General features: G+C 40.7%; 2 protein-coding genes across 3 annotated transcripts in view; one reads left to right on the forward strand and one right to left on the reverse strand.

The window, feature by feature from the left end:
• MAP7D3 (MAP7 domain containing 3) overlaps positions 1-21,114 on the reverse strand; it is a 195,566-nt gene that overhangs the window by 120,480 nt on the left and 53,972 nt on the right. The window lies entirely within an intron of this gene.
• The window catches only part of ADGRG4 (adhesion G protein-coupled receptor G4), a 113,855-nt gene that overhangs the window by 35,965 nt on the left and 56,776 nt on the right, over positions 1-21,114 (forward strand). For both annotated transcript variants that reach the window (XM_050777198.1, XM_050777197.1), the window contains exons 3-10: positions 585-6,659; positions 7,992-8,086; positions 9,859-9,923; positions 12,641-12,680; positions 14,247-14,299; positions 15,842-16,005; positions 18,003-18,135; positions 20,022-20,140. In XM_050777198.1, the coding sequence (XP_050633155.1) occupies positions 585-6,659; positions 7,992-8,086; positions 9,859-9,923; positions 12,641-12,680; positions 14,247-14,299; positions 15,842-16,005; positions 18,003-18,135; positions 20,022-20,140 (6,744 nt within the window). The remainder of the gene's footprint in view (positions 1-584; positions 6,660-7,991; positions 8,087-9,858; positions 9,924-12,640; positions 12,681-14,246; positions 14,300-15,841; positions 16,006-18,002; positions 18,136-20,021; positions 20,141-21,114) is intronic.

Genomic DNA, 21,114 nt, shown 5'->3' on the forward strand with positions numbered 1-21,114 from the left:
TGTAGGATAGGTGTTATTATAATCCTCATATTATAGAGGAGGAAATTGAAGCACAGAGAGGTTAAGCAACTAGTCCAAGGTTATGTAATGAGTGTGAAAGTGATGGTGCCAGTATTTAAAACTAATCCATTTGAATCTAAGGCTGATTTTTCTTTTTGGAATATTTTAAATTACACAATTCAATTTCTTTAATAGATATAGGAATATTCAAGTTATCTGTTTCTTCTTAAGTGAGTTCTTATAGCTGTGTCTTTCAAGGAATTGGATCATTTCCCAAAGCTAATCATCTTAATTAATGCACTACTGTGGCATGCATCCCTCTTTCAGGAATGTTTATATATTTTATGAAGATACTACAAAATGGATGTCCTCCTACCAGTTACTTAACCAGGGTGTTATGAGTGCCATATAGAGATCTTAGAGAGTAGAAAATTGTCTTAAGGAAAATCAAGTGATCAAGTGATTTGATTATATCTGTGGTACTTTCTTACAAGATGAAAATAAATTATAGAGCTCTTTCTTAAAGAATTGTCTCTAATTTCCAAAGCTGAATCCAAAATACCACTTTCTTTCTGATTTTTTAGTTGTTCCTGAAAATATGACAATTCAAGGAAAAAGTACAACTGTTTCACAACAAATAGATATGACCACTCCATCCCAAATTACTGGAGTAAAACCACAAAAGACTGCACATTCCTCTGCAGTGTTGTCTCAAAGCATACCTATATTTGCAACTGATTACACAACCATATCATATTCCAATACAACATCTCCACCTCTGGAAACAATGACTGCACAAAAGATCTTAAAGACACCGGTAGATGAGACAGCTACATTTGCAGTAGATGTTTTATCAACTTCATCAGCCATCTCTCTGCCTACCCAGAGTATATCCATAGACACTACTACCAATTCCATGAAAAAAACGAAATCCCCATCTTCAGAAAGCACAAAGACAACAAAAATGACTGAAGCCATGGCTACTAAAATCTTGCAACCACCTACACCTTCTAATTTCCTATCCACATCCAGATTTACCAAGAATTCAGTTGCATCTACAACTTCAGCAATGAAATCTCAGTCGGCTGTTACGAAGACAACATCTTTATTTTCAATTATTGAGTCAACATCTATGTCTACAACACCTTGTCTCAAACAAAAATCCACAAATATTGGGGCACTCCCTATCTCCAGAGCTGACCAGGAGTTCATTGAATCTACAGCTGCTGAAACTGTACCTTGGTTTACAATGGAAAAGACTTCACCTGCAGCTACTCATGTTGGGACTGCATCAGCATTCCCACCTGAGTCTGTGCTCATCTCCACAGCTGCTCCAGTAGATTCTGTATTTCCTAGAAACCAGACAGCATCTCCATTGGCAACAACTGATATGAAAATAGCATTTACAGTCCATTCATTAACTCTCCCAACTAGGTTTATTGAGACCACGCCTGCCCCAAGGACAGCTGAAACAGAATTGACATCTACAAATTTTCAGGATGTGTCTTTATCCAGAGTGGAAGATGCCATGTCTACCTCCATGTCTAAAGAGACCTCCTCTAAGACGCTTTCTTCCTTAAGATCCTTTTCATTTACTGGGACTGAGAGTGTACAGACAGTTATTGATGCTGAAGCTACACATACAGCCTTAACTCCTGAAATCACACTTGCGCCTACAGTGGCTGAAACTATGCTTTCCTCCACAATCACAGGACGAGTTTGTACCCAGAATACACCTACAGCTGATGGACACATGCTTACTTTGATTTCCACTAGATCAGCTTCCACATCCAAGGCACCTGAGTCAGGTCCAACATCCACAACTGATGAAGCTGCCCATCTGTTCTCCAGCAATGAGACCATTTGGACTTCCAGGCCAGACCAGACCCTGCTGATATCTATGAACACAACCACCATCCTCACATTTGTGCCTAATGAAAATTTTACATCAGCATTTCATGAGAGTGCTACTCATACAGAACATTTATCTACAACTACCAATATCATCCCACTGAAAGCATCTCCAGAGGGCGAAGGTACCACTACCACTGATGCTACTACCGCCAGATATACAACAGCTGTATCCAAATTGGCATCACCATGGTTTTCTAATTTCTCCATAGTTTCTGGAACCACATCCATAACCAGTATGCCTGAATTTAAACTTACCACCTTACCACTAAAAACAATCCCTATGTCTGCAAAACCTGCAAATGAACTTCCTTTGACACCAAGGGAGACTATTGTTCCATCAGTAGATATAATATCTACTCTTGCTTACATTCAATCAAATTTTTCTACTGAGGAAAGTGCTTCTGAAACCACACAAACAGAAATAAATGGTGCAATTGCATTTGAAGATACAACGACCCCTGTACCAAGGTCAGCAACAACACAAAGATTTAATGCCACTGTGACAAGAAAAGAAGCAACTTCCCATTATCTTATGGGAAAATCAACTATAGCAGCAGTGGCTGAGGTTTCTCCATTTTCAACAATGCTGGAAGTGACAAATGAATCAGCACAAATGGTGACAGCTTCTGTCGCTGTTTCCTCTTTTCCTGAGATAGAAAAGCTAAGTACCCCATTGGATAATAAAACTGCAACAAGTGAGGTGAGAGAAAGTTGGCTTTTGACAAAATTGGTGAAAACCACACCTAGGAGTTCATACAATGAAACGACAGAAATGTTTAATTTTAACCACACCTATGTAGCACACTCAACTTCAGAGACATCTGAGGGAATTTCAGCTGGATCTCCCACTTCTGGGAGCACACATATATTTGGTGAACCCCTGGGTGCTTCTACCACAAGGATATCAGAAACCAGTTTCCCCACAACCCCTACAGACAGGACAGCTACGTCCTTGTCTGATGGTATCTTACCTCCACAGCCTACAGCTGCTCATTCCTCAGCAACCCCTATGCCTGTTACTCATATGTTCTCATTGCCAGTTAATGGCAGCTCTGTAGTGTCTGAGGAGACTGAGGTTACCATGTCTGAGGAGACTGAGGTTACCATGTCTGAGCCTTTTACACTGGTCAGGGCTTTTTCTACATCTGTGCTTTCAGATGTCTCAAATCTATCGTCAACTACAATGACCACAGCATTGGTACCACCTTTGGATCAGACTGCTTCCACAACCAGTGATATTGTGCCTACCCACGGAGACTCGATTCATACCACTTCAGAGGCCACAGTAATCTCTGTCAGGAAGACATCCATGGCAGTTCCTTCTCTGACAGAAACACCATTTCCTTCACTGAGACTCTCCACTCCTGTGACAGCTAAGGCTGAAACCACCCTTTTCTCCACCTCAGTTGATACAGTTACCCCATCTACAAACACTCTTGTCTGCTCAAAACCTCCCCCTGACAACATTCCTCCTGCGTCCTCCACTCATGTTATCTCAACTACATCTACACCAGAAGCAACTCAACCCATATCTCTAGTAGAAGAGACTTCTACCTATGCTCTCAGCTTCCCATATACTTACAGTGGTGGTGCAGATGTTGCCAACTTGGCTACTGGCACCGCAGAGACCTCTGTTGTTGATGAGACCGCACCCTCACACATCTCTGCCAATAAGCTTACTACTTCAGTAAACAGTCACATTTCTCCACCTGTCACACATCGTGTACACACACCAGTGTCCACCCACTTGGTGACTAGCACCTCTATCTTATCTTCTGATGAAGACCAGATGACCATATCCCTGGGAAAAACCCCTAGAACTACGGAGGTGACAGAAATGTCCCCATCAAAGAATTTTTTTATTTCATACTCCCGGGGTACTCCATTTTTGGAAATGACAGATACAGGATTTCCTGAGACCACAATAATTTCCAGTCACCAAACACATTTGCCTTCAGAGATTCCACTTGGGACTCCCTCTGATGGAAATTCGGCTTCATCTCCCACTTCTGGAAGTACACAGATTACACCTACCTTGACCTCAAGTAACACAGTAGACGTTCACATTCCAGAAATGTCTACCAGTCTTGGGAAAACAGCTCTCCCCTCACAAGCTCTGACAATCACCACTTTTTTGTCTCCTGAAAAGGAAAGCACTAGTGTTTTTCCAGCATATACTCCCAGGACCGTGGAAATGATAGTAAACTCCACCTATGTGACTCACTCTGTCTCATATGGCCAGGATACTTCATTTGTAAATACCACAACTTCCAGCTCAGCCAGAATATCAAATCCTATGGACATCAACACAACTTTTTCACACTTGCATTCACTTAGGACACAACCTGAGGTGACTTCAGTTGCCTCTTTCATTTCTGAAAGCACACAGACTTTCCCTGAGTCCTTGTCTCTTTCCACAGCTGGACTATATAATGACAGTTTTACAGTTCTCTCCGACAGGATCACTACAGCCTTTTCCGTTCCAAATGTACCTACAATGCTTCTTAGAGAATCCTCTATGGCAACCTTCACTCTTATTTACCAGATGTCCTCATTGCCAGTTAGTGTAACTGCCTTCACCTCCAAAAAGGTTTCTGACACTCCCCCAATACTGATCACTAAATCTTCTAAAACAATGCATCCAGGTTGTTTGGAAAGTCCCTGTACAGCCACTTCTGGGCCTATGTCTGAGATGTCCTCAATGTCAGCTAATGACTCTGCTTTCACACCTGCAACAGTCTCTTCTGACACTTCCACAACAGTTGGGTTATTCTCTACTTTATTGTCTTTGGTTACCCCCAGGACTACTATGACCATGCAAACATCTACATTGGATGTCATACCTGTGACATATGCTGGGCCTACTTCAAAAAGCAAAATGGTTTCCTCTGCTTTCACTACAGAACTGATAGAGGTACCTTCCAGGATCACACCTACAACCTTTCTCTCTCCAACAGAGCCAACTTTCCCCTTTGTAAAAACCGTTCCCACCACTATTATGGCTGGGATAGTGACTCCATTTGTAGGTACCACTGCCTTTTCTCTACTCAGTTCTAAGAACACTGGAGCTATTTCCTCCATTCCAAAGACCACATTTTCACCATTTCTATCAGCAACTCAACAGTCATCACAAGCAGATGAGGCTACAACTTTGGGCATATTATCTGGAATTACTAAGAGGTCCCTATCTACTGTGAACAGTGGTATGGGGGTAGCTCACACAAATACATATTCCAGAACCACTGCTCCTGAAAATATGCTTTCACCTACTCATGCAGATAGTCTCCATACTTCCTTCAATATTCAGGTTTCCCCATCCCTGACTAGCTTTAAGAATACTTCTGGAGCCACAAAAAATGTTAAAACAACCACCACTTACCTTTCTTCTAATACTAGAAAGATGACTTCCTTGTTAGAAAAGACTTCCTTAACAAATCATGCCACATCTTTGAATACCCCTGTTTCATACACTCCATGGCCCCCATCCAGTGCAACTCCACCCTCTTTGGCATCATTTCTTTATTCACCTCATAGTAGTGAAGCTGAGTTCTCTACTCCAGAGACCTCTCCTCCTCCCACATCCCAAATGGTTGAATTTCCAGTTCTGGGAACAAGAATCACATCTAGTAATACCCAACCTCTGCTTATGACTTCCTGGAGCATACCCACAGCTGAAGGTTCTCAGTTTCCAATTTCCACCACTATTCATGTACCTACATCCAATGGGATGGAAACAGAGACTCTACACCTTGTTCCTGGGCCTTTGTCAACATTCACAGCCTCTCAGACTGGTCCAGTATCTAAAGATGTCATGGCAATATCATCAATTCCTATGTCAGGAATTCTTCCTACCTATAGGCTTTCTGAGAACCCTTCATTATCAACACCCTTAAGAGCTATCACTCCCACATTGGCTGACGTTAAGCACACATTTGAGAAAATAACCACATCTGTAACTCCTGGGACCACACTCCCATCAATTCTTTCTGGTGCCATTTCAGGATCTGTAATTTCAAAGGCTACTACTTCTCCCATTCTGACAAGGCTCTTATCTAGTCTCCCTTCTGGCTCCCCTCGGGCAACTGTATCTAATGCCCCTCATGTTATGACTTCCTCTACAGTAGAGGAGTCAAAATCAACATTTCTGACATCTGACATGATATCGGTGCACCCATTCACTAACTTGACAACACTACCCTCTGCTACTATGAGCACCATACTCACCCAAACCATTCCTACACCTACACTGGGTGGTATCACTACTGGCTTCCCAACTTCTCTCCCTATGTCTATAAAAGTCACAGATGACATTGTGTACATTTCCACACACCCTGAGGCATCCTCCGGAACCACAGTAACTGCCAACCCCAGGACTGTGCCTCATCCTTCATCCTTTAGCAGAAAGACTATGTCACGTTCTACAACTGACCACACTCTATCTGTTGGTTCCATGCCTCTGCCTAGCTCTACAATAACATCTTCATGGAGCAGAATTCCAGCAGCATCATCACCCTCTACCTTAATTATTCCTAAGCCCACACTGGACTCCCTTCTAAATATAATGACTACTAAAACCACTGTTCCTGGAGCCTCATTTCCACTAATATCCACTGGGGTGACACATCCTTCTACAGCAACTGTGTCTTCACCAATATCGTCCTTTTTTGAGACAACTTGGCTGGACTCCACACCTTCCTTTCTATCTATGGAAGCATCACCTTCGCCTATTGCCACCAAGTTCACAGGTACTACTCCATAATGCATGTGGTGTAGCCCCAACAGAATTCGTGCACTATGGGTCATGTGTTTTCCAAAGTGGCCCATTCTTGGAAGGCAGAAAAGAATGAAGAAGGGTGCAGGTGTTTTTTATCTCCTTCAGACAATGGGTACAGTGAGTACCTTGTCCAAATACAAAATTCTCTCGCCATCTTTTTTGTCTCTGCTTTATTGGCATGTAATGTAAATGTATCTTTTCACTCAGCATGACAATTTCTAAGCCTACTTTCCACCTGTTTCGTTCTTGACGGTCTGACTCTGATTCTGCCAATATGCACACGGACTAGGAACATCACCCCTTCCCAGTAAGAGGATCATATGGCCTTAGGTCTGAGCATGCTGACCACCCACCGGAAAACACCAGAAAAAACACCAGAAGATATCCTATCTTACCTTTTGGATTCCTTTTATGCAGGTCTCAGCCTTCTCCAATCCCTACCTGCAGCTGGCTAGGAGTGCTTGTCCAAGGCCAGGGAATACTTGGCTTCCATATTGTTCAAATTTTGAATGCTTCTGCAACTTTTTTTTTTTTTTTTTTCGAGACAGAGTCTCACTCTGTCGCGCAGGCTGGAGCGCAGTGGCACCTTCTTGGCTCACTACAAGCGCCATCTCCCGAGCTCACCCCATTCTCCTGCCTCAGCCTCCCGAGTAGCTGGGACTACAGGCGCCCACCACCATACCCGGCTAATTTTTTGTATTTTTAGTAGAGATGGGGTTTCCCAGTGTTAGCCAGGATGGTCTCGATCTCCTGACCTTATGATCCGCCCTCCTCGGCCTCCCAAAGTGCTGGGATTACAGGCGTGAGCCACCGCGCCCGGCCTGTTCCTGCAACTTTTAACATTCTACAATAGAAATTTGATAGGATACACAAGAGCAAGAGGGAAAAAAGGAGAGAAAAATCTAAAGCAGAAAACAAGGCACAGGAAGAAAAAAAACAACAGTTATTTTCTCAGGGAAAGTGATCTTCTGAGATAATGTTCAGCTTGGCCGTTGAGTGGACTGAAAGTCTGTTGGTCAATGAGAGTGGAGAATTGGTGGGATTTGTGGAGTGTCTGTCAACTAGAAATCAAGGAAGTGTCCAAATAATTAAAGCAAAACTGGGATGGTAACATCCCAGTTCTGCTTTTTGATATGGAGTCAAAGTGTTGGTTCTTGACCTTGGAGTTAAATTAAGCTAAGTTTAGGCAGTAGACATTATTATTTGGTTTACTTTAAAACAGAGAACACTTTTCACCAAATTTACAGAAGTCAAATTTCTTGAACTAAATGAATAAAATTAACCTCCTTATTTTTAATTACAGTTTCCTTCTACAATGTTGAAATGAGCTTCTCTGTCTTTGTTGAAGAGCCAAGGATCCCTATTACCAGTGTTATAAATGAATTTACAGAAAATTGGGTAAAATAATCTTTTGCATATTTATGGTATATATAAATATATGTCAATATATACATGTATATATATGACAGAGTATATTAAAACTAGGCTTTACTTTTTTCTACCAATAATAAGCAACATCATGAGAATATATGCAATCTCATAGTACCAATGCTAAAAGCTTTTATGGAATGTTATTATTTTCATTTGTTGAGATCTGTACATTTCCCTTTAGTGACACAAATTCTGAGTCTTTGCCAAATTTTCCTATTTGGGGAAAGTGGGAGAGCAGTGATAACAAAATGTATACTTAAATACAATGGTATTTAAGTATTATTGTTTTCTGAATTTTATTTTTTTCTCTTTCGAACACAGTGAATGTTTTACTTATCCTTAATTTTTTCTTGATATGACTAATACATACTCTCTGTAACAAAATCAGACATTGACATCGAAAATCCAGAAAGTAAATGTCCTCTCTAATACTGCTCTGTGCATTAACTCCTCTTAACAGTTTAAGGTACATTCTTTCAGATTTTTTTTCTGTGCATATTATAATGTTGATGCATGTGTGTTCTTTTACAAAATAAATGTAATTGTACTAGTTATGCTATTTTTCAACTTGCTCCCCCTCCTCTGCACTTAACCATGTATCTTTGCACATATTCATGCTGGTAAATATAAATCATATACTTTAACAGATGCATAGGATTTCACTACGTGGTTGTATTACAGGTTTTTTTTTTTTTTTTTTTTTTTTTTTTTTTTTTTTTTTTAAATCCATTGGTGACATTTACATTGTTTCTATATTTTTCTCTATTTAGAAACAATGCTGGGCTGGGCACTGTGGCTCATGCCTGTAATCCTAGCACTTTGAGAGGCTGAGGCAAAAGGATTGCGTGAGCCAAGGAGTTCGAGACTAGCCTGGGCAACATGGCGAGATCTTGTTTTCTTTTTTTTTAAAAAAAAGTTTAAGAAAAAAACAATGCTGAAAACAATTCCCTAGAAATAAATTTTGGGGCACTTTAGTATTTTTATAGGATAAATTCCTAGAATTGGAATCAGTAGATGAAAAGATGTGAACCTTTCACATTTAAATAGCTGTTACTAAAAGACCCCCCAGATAGGTGACATCAACTTGCACCATCTCCCAACAGCAAAAAATCATATCTGTTTCCATTCTTTCCCTGTCAGCACTTATTTTCAAGTGTCTACGGCATGGTTATAAATCCTTGAAAATGGGTGGGTGCATTAGTCTGCTCAGACTACCATAACAAGATACCACAGACTGGGTGGCTTAAACAACAGACATTTATTTTCTCATAGTTCTGGAATCTGGAAGCCTAAGATTAAGGTGCTGGCAGAGTTGGTTTCTGGTGAAGCCTCTCTCCTTGGTTTGCAGATGGCCATCTTCTCACCTGTGTCCTCACATGGTCTTTCCTCTGTGCACACGCATCCCTGGTCTTTCTTTTTCTTCTTATAAGGACACTGGTCCTATTGGAGTAGGGCTCCACTTTTATGATCTTGTTTAACCTTAATTCCATCCTCAAAGACCTTATCTCTGAATATAACCACATTCAGGTTAGGGCTTCAACATTTGAGTTTTGGAAAGACACAATTCAGCCCATAACAGTAGGTAATATGTAATTTGAAAAACTTAGTGGAGCAAATGGAAATGTTGAGCCAGCTGAAATAATGAGTGCAGCTTAATGATCACATCATCCCAGGTGACTTTGCTGAGTTGAACTAGAGGAGCAGAATAATGAAACTGATTTTTTTTTTGTCTTGTACAGTTGAATTCTATATTTCAGAACAGTGAATTTTCTCTTGCTAATCTGGAAACCCAAATTAAAAGCAGGTACGTGAATGACATTTACTGTGGGTCAAAGGGCAATTTGAGGGCATTTTGGGTCTGTTCCTATCTGGAGGGGATGTCCTGTGTTTATGTCTGAGATTTAGGGCTGCCACATTTTTAGTTGCATCTTCCTTCCTGAGTAGGTTCGTTTTGGCATGAGGAAAAAATTTGTATTACTATTGTAAGGTATAAAGCCAATGCGAGAACAAAACAAAAGAAAACCAATAGGGGAAGTCATGCAGTTAGACTGAGTTACCTCTAATGCCCCTTTCATCTCTAAGATTCTGTGAATCTGTGACTTATACAAAAATCATACCTTGAAGTGCTATGTATGGACAATGTGCGAGGATTTATAAGGCCTTTTATTTTGGAATGATTCACTTTCAGAAATGAGAAATTCCAAAGTGAACTTGAAATGTCTAAAGCAAGAATGTTGACTAGTCCAACATTTGCTTGGGGCACAAATTTCGAATGGTGATTGCAGTGAAATGGGCAGTATCGTGGAAACTATGGCAAAGGCAATTGCTCACCTGGGAAGTATTTCCTGTATTCTTTCCCTGCACACATACTAATCCTCTGTAAAGGGACACCCCACAGAAGTTCTTTGAAAAATAGGCATGGCTCTGTTAAGCCATGGCAACTGATTTTTAAAGCATAAAATGTTACTGCCTGTCTTCTGTACACTGGGATTTTGGTTTCTCTTACATATTCAAGTATTAATTATCAATCACATATTAATTCATATAAGTATTAATAGGGTCAAGAAAATTCATATAAATGAATGGAGGTAAATCTATGGTAGGTTATTGTCTTAGTTTTGAGTTACTATAACAAATGCTATAGACTAGGTGGCTTAAGCCACAGAAATTTATTGCTCACAGTTCCAGAGGCTGGGAAGTCCAGGATCAAGGTGTTGGCAGGTTCAATGTCTGGTGATGGCCCTCTTCTTGCTGTGTCCTCAAGTGGCAGAGAGCAGAGAGACAGAAAGCTCTCCTGTCTCTTCTTATAAGGGTACTGTTTCAAAAAAATTCAAACTGTTTTTGTTTCTCTGTTGTCATACCAACACAACAATCAATATAGAAGATTTCTACCACCAAATGTGTGGGGATTTCCCCCCAACACACCAAGCAGCTGACACCGCTGATTGTTCTCTACTTCAATTCTATTCTGGTGCTATCCTCTCAAAAATAGCTTCAGATCTCACAGGTCTCCAAGACTGCCCCTCACCCCAGACACTAGTCAAAAGTCCAGGCCTCCAGAACTTCTGACTAACTGACTTCAACTTGGGATTCCCATGACCCCCTCTTTGAGCTTGATTAATTTGCTAGAGCGGCTCACAGAACTCAGGGAAACACTTACGTGTATTGGTTTATTATAAAGGACACTGCAGAAGACACGAATGAAGAGATGTGTAAGGAGAGGTAAGCGACAAGGGGAATGGAGCTTCTCTGATCTCCCTGGGTGCACCACCCTCCAGGAACCTCCATGTGTTCAGCTATTGGGAGGGTCTCCAAACCCAGTCTTCTCGGGATTTTATGGAAACATCATTATGTCAGCATTCCTTTCCCAAGTCTCATAAGAGGCAAGACTCTTTCTGGAGAGGGTCTTAAGACTCACAATCAGAAAGGTGAAGAAAGATTAGAGTTCTGCCTTGGGGCAGGTGAAAGGAGGGTGGGAGAAGATCAGAGAGATTCTGTTTGCTGAAGCTAGCTTCTGAGGCCTAGCACGCCCGACATTATAACAAGACTGTAACAAGGGCTATGGGAGTTATAAGCCAAGAACTGTGAATGAAAACATGTGTGCGCGCGCGCACACACACACACACACATATAACACCCCAGGCACCGATCCCATTCATGAGAGTTCCACCTTCATGATCTAATTACCCCTCAAAGGCCCCACCTCCTAATATCATCACACTGGGGATTGGACTTCAACATTGAATTTTGGCAGGACACAAACATTCACAACATTTAACTCACTAAAACAAAACTAGAGATGTCTGGGGGTAAACAACATTCTTTTTAAAAACCGTGTCTATTATTTTTCCTTATTACAAAAGTAATATGTGACCACTGCAAAATCTTAGAGCTTTATAGAAATATATATGTGTGTGTGTGTGTGTGTATATATATATATATAAAACCTGGATAGTAAAAATCTCTGAATACTTGCCTTCCCCTACTCCTCCAAGAACTCCTGTTAACAGCTTATTTTATTGATTTCTCTAGATTTGTTTTCACACATTTACTAAGAGAATAAGATCCTCCTCTACATACTGTTGGACAACTTTCTTTTCATGCCTTATAATACATCACGTATGCCTTTTCAGGTCAATATATGCAGATATAGCTCATTTGTTTTAATAATTGTAGAGGATTCTTTTATATGGTGTGCCATGATGTTTTCCTCCAATTATCTAATGATGGAAACTTGAGTCATTTCCACTTGTATGTCTATTTTTATGCATTTTTGCTGGTACCATTATGGAATAGATTCCTGGATTCAAGGTTAATAAGTCAAAGGCTTGCCACCGTTGTGGTATGCATGTAGTAAGCAAGCCCATTGGAAGTGTTTCTCTGGAGCTTCAGCATTATTTGAATTCCAGGCTGGGAGAAGTCTATTGTTCTGCCTCAGTGTTGCCTTTCTCCTGATCTCGTGCCCTGCATACTTGGTACTATATTTCATTTTCCTATAATTTTGTAATGCTTTTGATACAGGGACATTTCAGAGGAAGAGATGGTCATGGATCGAGCTATTGTAAGTAATTTTTCAAAATGAATCTACCTGTGACCTATCCTATGCCTGATTAGATGTAAGTCAATAGCTCTTCCACCCAAGTGTATATTATCAGGCGAGGCTCTGTTGTGACAATTGGGAGTCAAATTATGTTACTTCCTTTGGGATTGGCACAAAAAGCCATCAAGAAAACATCCCCTGCTTTTCTGAACTATCCATGTGGCAGCTTTTTGAGGCACATTTTCTGGTCTATAGGAGTGTGGAATGACTCAGGGATTGTAAATGGTAAGTGAATTTCTTGGTTATAGATGTCTTGCAAGAAAGCCTAGCTCTTCCAAGAGTGACACAATTATTTGCAAAACTTGGATTCGCACAATAAATCCACCCTCTATTTGTCCAGATTTGAAGCCAGAGTGTGATAAAACTATCTCCCATCATCCTTGCCCCAATTCTCAGTTCTTTTTCAATTGCCTCAAAGCTTTACAACAGCCCACTGTAAAATGAGTAGCAGACACACAGCTTTCCAGGTACTTAAGTATGAGGTAAATACTTGATGATACACAGTACAATCAAGTCCACGGTACAGGGGCCAGGTGCAGTGACTCACACCTGTAATCCCAGAGGTTTGGGAGGCTGAGGTGGGAGGATTGCTTGAGGCCAGAAGTTCACGACCAGTCTGAGCAACATGGGGAGACTCCATCTCTACAAAAAATAATTTAAAAATATTAGCTGGGCACGGTGGTGCATTCCTGTAGTCCCAGTTGCTGAGGAGGCTGAGGTGGGGAGAATCATATGAGCCCAGATTTCAAGACTGCACTAAATTATGATTGTGCCACTGCACTCCAGCCTAGGTGATAGAGCAAGGTTCTGTCTCAAAAAAAAAACAACAACAAAAAAAAACACAAAAAAATCCACTATGGTGCATTCCAAATTATCCACTATCATTAAAAGTATTTTCTGTAAATAGCTGAGTCATAAGTTTTGATGTATACACATTAAAGCATGATATAACTAAAAGTCCTGTCAATAATGGGTATAAAATCCTTTTGGTGATAATGTGGTCAAGCTGCCTGGGTTGGAACCCCTGCTTTTTCACTTCCTAACTATGAAACCTTGGGCAACTTAATTAACCTCTCTGTGCCCTGTTTCCTCATCTGTAAGATGAGGGCTGTTGGAAGGATAAAATGAGATAATCTATGTTAAATGTTTAGCACTGGGCTTAGAACATAGAAAATGTTAGATAGTGTTTACAATTGTCAATAGCATGTTAATATCTAGACCCAGAAGGCTTGGATTCTGCTCCTAGTTCTGTGACTTGTCAACTGCGTGATACTGGGCAGACCATTTAACTTCTCTGTGACTCAGATTCCTCATGTAGCAAACAGGGTGACAATTCTTGCATTGCTCACCCTACACGGTTGGTGTGAGGAGTAAATGCATTGATGTTTTTGAGGCTAGTTTGTAGATGGCAATGGGTTACATAAATGTAAAGCATAATTATATAATTGTTGCTAACAATAAGCCCTGTACTCAGTTATGACATTTGTTTAAAGATTTCAGTAACTATGTACTTTTCTTTTGCATTAGTTGGAACAGAGAGAAGGACAAGAAATGGCTACAATTTCCTATGTACCATACAGGTAGGAAGTAGGAACTGAGTTTATTAATAGCTGGTACACTTAGTTCTGATTTTCCTTCCATTTAATTCCGTGTGTGTGGCCAGTTGGCCAGAGTTGTCAGAAGGAGATCAAAGTACCCAGGGATTATTTCACATATGCTGTAATTAGGCCCTTGCCTTCATGAAGTATGTTGTTTCGGTTGGTCATGGCTCAGGCTAGCAGCCAGCCTGCTGCCCCTTTGTAGTGAAGAGAAAATGGGGTGGTCATAATCTGGGATGGGGGAGTGAAGTGTTTGTTGTGGTCAAAAAGGTCCACGAAATACTTGGCAGGGAAATTGGAAACAACAACAACATGGAAAGTAGCTTCGGTTCTGTTCAGACTCTTGGTCCAGCTCCTCCCGGAATGCTGGCTATTGTTGATCTGTTTGATGCACATCAGGAAGAACATATAGACAGAAAAGGCCCATGAAGAGGTCTTTAGAATGGAGTAGAGGGTCTGTTACAAGCAGGAGGAGAGGTTTAAAATGAAGACTCCTCTTTGGACTGGAAAGATGAAAGCTGAGAAGAGCTAGACTCCAAAGGAAGGAGGTAGGATGAGCAGGGACCTCACCAAATATAATTCAGGGGAGGGGCGGACATCACTCAGATTAGACATGGAGATAAGTTTTGAGTAAGTACAGGTATGCCTAACTTGCAACAGCTGGCAGGAGACTTAGCAAATATGTTCTTCAAAAAGCCATATCTACAAATGGAAATGGAAAAAAGATATAGGTAAGTTTTTGTATCTGAAATGTGCTTCCTAATGGAATATTAGAGGAATTCAGAATATTTGAGGATCTTGCTGTAGAGGATAGAGGATGAAGTCAAGGATGGCCCTATCCTTTCGTCAGTGATCTTTTAGTGGACATAAATACTGAGTGAGTCTTTGTGACCATGGGAAATGTTATTTCTCTGAGGCTGAGTTCCATCATCTGTATTATGGGAATAATAATAGCATTACCTCATACGGTTGTTGTGAGAAAAAAGTGAATCAGAACATGTGGAGGAAGGGCTTCACAAATGTTAGCTACTATCATTATCATTATCATTATCATCATTATTACTTATTATAGAAATGAGCCTTCTTCAGAACACTTCTTTATAGACTAATTGAGCATCATATGCCTATTTGCCTGATTTCAGTAATGATGGGTAAATTGGAGACCAGAAGAATAAAAGGTTCTCTCTGAAATAATAAATCCTGAAAACTCCATCTTCTCTATTAATTATTACAAACTCTTAGAGAAATCTCAAGGCTAGCAATTTCAACACAATGCGTATGTTACTGACCATTCTTTTGAAAATAGGTTTTGCATTGTCTGTTTTGGATAAGAGAAAATTTATCAGAATATTTCAGTATGCTGTCTTCCATCACTTCTTAAAATTGGCCACGTAATAGCTGTAAAATGTTTGACATTTATGAACTACCAATTAAATCAGCTGTACAAAAAGTTCAGCATTGCAGTCCAAGTTGCACTCCCTTGACATAACTGCAACAATCTTTCTTTTTTATTCTGCTTTGTAGCTGTGTTTGTCAGGTCATCATAAAAGCCAGCTCTTCCTTAGCATCCTCGGAATTGATGAGCAAAATCAAAAGTAAAATACATGGCAACTTCACGCATGGAAACTTCACACAAGATCAATTGATGTTATTAGTAAACTCTGAGCATGTTGCAGTGAAAAAACTAGGTAATTTTTTGGGGGGGTGGATATTGCAGTATGAACTTACTTCCTTTATTATAAAACTCATAATGCATACCTGGTTAAGAATTCTGAGTTCAGAAAGGAGAGAAGTCACCTTTATGCTTTTTCCATATTCTTGGTACCCACTTGATCTGATGACCTTTCTACCTTTAAGAACCTATGGAAGAACAGACTGCTGGAGGAGTTACCAGAAACTGCTGGTCGGCTCTGGATAGTAGCAATGGTCAGTCCGTCAATGGAATGGGAGGATTTTCCCTCTTGCATAAATACCCAGAGACCTGAAGAGCTTCCTCATTAACACACAGTAGATGCCCAATAGATAATTGCTAATTTATTGATTGACTCAGCCATCTTATTCATCTTGGCAAGTGATCTGGGAACTGTCCCAGATTTCTCTCATGGACATTCTCTGATTAGCAAAGCTTTATTGGTAAAAGTGCGAGGTTACCAGGCCACTCCACCTCCTTCCCAGTTCAGCTTTATTCCTTTTCCCCAATAGACTGCTGTAGAAATCATTGAGCTCACACAGCTCTAATGCCAGATAACACACACAGGCATTAGAACGCAAAATCCTTGGCAACATACTGATTAAGCATCAGAGGGCAGCCTGTGACAGTGCAGGGGTGTCAGTGAAATGGAGGGCAGAAACATGTTGAAGCCACAGGCAGAGCCTACCATGTAAATGACACTAATGAATGTGTCGTAAGAGTGAGAGGAAGGCACCTTTCACTCTCACTCAGGGTGGAGACTGGGATAGCTGAGCAAAGCTGGCTGGGCCACTTCTCACACCATTCTCTCAACACCTGAGGGAAATATTTCCAGAATCAGGGCCATGAAACCCAGTGAGTGCTCAGTAAAAACCGGGAACTTATCATATAGACTTAGCCCAGGTCACATCTCCCTTCATGTGACAGCAAAACCTTGCCTTAACAGCCCTCTGTGGAAGTTTACCCTGTCCCTCAGCACCAACATCGAAAACAGAGCCCTAGACTGTGTGCAGTGGCTTACACCTATAATCCCAGAACTTTGGGAGGGTGAGGCAGGAGGATCACTTAAAGTCAAGAGTTTGAGACCAGCCTGGGCAACAAAGCAAGACTCTGTCTCTACAAAAAATAAATAAATAAATAAAAATAGCGGGACATGGTGATGCATGCCTGTAGTGCCAGCTATTCAAGAGGCTGAAGCAGGAGGATAACTTGAGACCAGGAGGTTGAGGCTGCAGCAAGCCATGATCACGCCATTGCGCTCCAGACTGGGTGACAGAGTAAGACCTCAAATAACAAACAAACAAAACAGAGCTCCCCTGTCTATATTGATCATGTCAGATACACTGAGTTTACTAAAACAAAATCCATCTCACAGTCCATTAAGAAGGGGGCCATCCCAGAGAGAGAAGTTGGCCTACAGTCTCCTATCTTTGGACATAAAACTGATAACAGTGGGTACCTCAGAAGCTGGGCAATTGGTAGGTGGGAACTTTTGACTCTACTCTCCACCGTGTGGCTTGAATTTTTTCAATGCATGTGTATTGTTTTAAAAACAAGACAAAACAATGTCAGGTGAGGTGGCTAATGCTTATAATCCCAGATCTTTGGGTGGCTGAGGCGGGAGGATTGCTTGAGGCCAGGAATTTGAGACCGGCCTCTATAACATAGCAATACACTGTCTCTACAAAAAATTTTAGAAAAACGTATCTCATAAACTGGTTGTTTTAATGAAAAGGACTAAATATGTCGTTATACTGGGTGGTTTGTTATTTAAAAAAAACCACTCCATATAATGATATTTTCAGTAAGGCCTGGTCCAAATGGCTAGATAGAAAAAGTTTTCTTTTTTATTTGCTGATCTTTACGTGCAGCGTAATAGTGACGTTCATAATAACATATAATATTATATTATTATACAGTAATAATAATAATGGATGTTCATAATACTTTTAAGTGCCTCTTGCCCTTTAAAATGTGCATACATTTTCTCTGTAGAGCCTGGAAATTGCAAAGCTGATGAAACAGCCTCCAAATACAAAGGGACTTATAAGTGGCTATTAACCAACCCTACGGAGACAGCCCAAACTAGATGCATAAAAAATGAGGATGGAAACGCCACAAGAGTCTGGTATGTACAGGCCAAGTTCTAATTGCTGATCCAGATATACAAAGATCTGCTTAATTGGGGACATGTTTCTATGTCATTTGTCTGAGCATGCACCCTTCCTCCACCTCTAGTGCCGGTCTTTCTTTCTATTACCTTTTGGACCTGTTTAAACATATGCGTGCAACATAATAAGAAAAATTTTCAAGGAGACAAAAGATAAAAGTTATCCATCATCCCAGAAGAAAATTCAAGAAGACAAAAGAGAAAAACGTCACCCATAACCCTACTGCCTGAACATAGCTGTTTTTAAGTTGACATATTTTTTTCATCTAGCCTTTCTCTGTATGCCTTTAAGTTTTATGTAGCAGTAATCACTGTCCTTGTATCAATAATGTAATTTACCATTTCATTCAATGGTTTATCAAACATTTTCCATGTTTTACATTTATGATCTTAATGTTCATTTCGAAAAAAGACCTTGGAAACTGGTCTATAGTTGATGGGCTAGAGTAATTTACTAAATCACTCTACTATTGTTGACTTTATCATTTTCCTTTTTAAAATCATCAGCCCTCTTTTCTTTCTCTCTGCTGTTCATGGTTTATGCCATTAACTTAAGTGGGCAAAACCGGAGGGGCAGCAGGTTTTGACAAAGGCTTAAAAGCACTCTTTTAGAAAGCAACATTACGGGCTTTCCTTTTCCTCCCTGTGTCTAATCAGTCAGCAAGTCCTGCAGCTTTGACAGTCATAGTCAGAGCCTACATCGAGCCTTTTCTTTCCAACCCCACTGCCAGTACCCTGGTGCAAGCCGTTATTGCCCACTATTAGAGCTGTCTCCTTGCCATCTAGCTTAACGGTACGCCTTACCCACCTCCGCCAACTATATTCTACACTGCTGCCAGCATAATTTTCCTGAAGTATGGCTGCTGTCATGCCACCGTCCTGCTCCAGCTCCACATTGCCTCAAGAATTAAGTCGAAACCCCTAAATATAGTCCTTCAGACCGTGGGCTTCCTCTCCTGCTGTCTCACTCAGCATTCTCCCTCCCTTTACCATACGCTCCAGTCAAAATGACCGTTTGCTGTTCTGGGCTCAATGGGCGCTTCCCGGGTCTCTTTCTCTGCTTGTGCTGTCTGCTCTTGGGGTTGGGGGAAGAGATTTTTCTCTACCTCTGTCCTTTCAGCGCACAGCTCAGCTCAAATGCTGAAAGTAACGTCTCTTTCCTTGGTGGTTTGATAGATTCAGTTTTGTTTATACAGCTTTTCATCTTATATTTGCCCTAAGTTTCAAGTAGTTACATTTAGAGTTTTAAACCCCCTATTTACAAGTTCCTTGAGGGAGCGATGAAGCCCTGCCCTGTTTGCCTGTGCTACCTATTACCTTCCTAGAATGGAGTGGTGCCCAATAAATGTGTTAGCTGACTTGAAATGAACTGCTTTGAATTGGGTGAGACACAGGGAGGGTGGATGATGAGGGCCAATGAGCTATCGAGGGCTCTATATTAATTGTTTTAAGTTAATATGCTGGATAGAGACCACGTTCCAACAGGAATTTCCCCTTAAAAGAGGGGTAAGAAGGGACAGTAAGAGTAAAGAGTTATGTCTAGAGGGCCGGAATCTCTGTCTTGACACTTGGTCAGCAGGACATTCCCACACCCCATTCCCAGCTCCCTCGCCTGTTTATCCACTCCCCTTTCCCCTTCCCACATGTTGACCCTAGATTCACTTGCTCCCTAAGAGCAAAATTTCTTCATTTCACAAAGAAGTACTGGGCTCCCACCTTTGCTATCTATGCCAGGGGGCTGGGGGCAGGTGAGGAGAAGGCATGCTAGGGATACTCCCACTATTTGCTTTAAGATTATCCTTGCCTCATCCTCTGATGAGAAAGCTCTTTCCTCTTTTTTTCAGTTCAATCAGCATCAACACGGGCAAATCTCAGTGGGAAAAGCCAAAGTTTAAACAATGCAAATTGCTTCAGGAACTTCCTGACAAGATTGTGGATCTTGCTAATATTACCATAAGTGACGGTAAGATTGTTTTGTACATATAAGACAAATTATGGAACTTCGATTACTGTGCCTACTTGACCTCAAACCAGAGAGAGTATAGGCAAATCCCACTTAGGAAAATCTACCTTACGACAATCCAATTTCAGAACAAAGGTAATTAATGTTGGTGGAGGTGGTGGTGGGGCATGAGATGTTAGGACTATCAGTGTTTCAGTGATTTTTGTTTGGTTTTGCTATATACATATTTTTTTCTTTTCTTTCTTTTTTTTTTTTTTTTTTTTTTTTTTTTTTTTTGAGACAGAGTTTCACTCTTGTCACCCAGGCTGGCGTGCAATGGTGCGATCTCAGCTCACTGCAACCTCTGCCTCCTGGGTTAAAGCAATTCTCCTGCCTCAGCCTCCCGAGTAGCTGGGATTACAGGCGCCTGCCACCACACCTGGATGTTTTCTTGTATTTTTAGCAGAGGTGGGTTTCACCATGTTGGCCAGGCTGGTCTCAAACTCCTAACCTCAAGTGATCCACTTGCCTCAGTCTCCCAAAGTACTGGGATTACAGGTGTTAACCACTGCAGCCGGCCTTATTTTACTTTTTTGGCTAATTGTTGTTTTTATTTTATTTTAATTTTTAAAAAGTTTTAATAAGTAATACTTCACCAACTTCAATATTCAAAAAACAAAAAGGGTATATGTAAAACATCTCCATCCCACTGCAGACCTTAGCCATTCAGTTACTATCCACAGAGATATTTTGTGGATCCATTTTATAGATCCATAATGAAATGTGTATATATATATACACACACACATATATATACACACACACACACATACTCCCCCTCACTTTTTGTACACAAAGTGGAGCATGCTATACACACTATTCTTCACGTTGCTTTTTTCTGTTAACAATATATTGCAGAGATTATTATATCAGCATATAAAGAGTTTTCTCATTATTTTTTCCCCCTCTGCACTGTATTATATATACCACAGTAA

The sequence above is a fragment of the Macaca thibetana genome, chromosome X (genome assembly GCF_024542745.1).
Source record: "Macaca thibetana thibetana isolate TM-01 chromosome X, ASM2454274v1, whole genome shotgun sequence".
In the NCBI taxonomy this organism is placed as follows: domain Eukaryota; kingdom Metazoa; phylum Chordata; class Mammalia; order Primates; family Cercopithecidae; genus Macaca; species Macaca thibetana.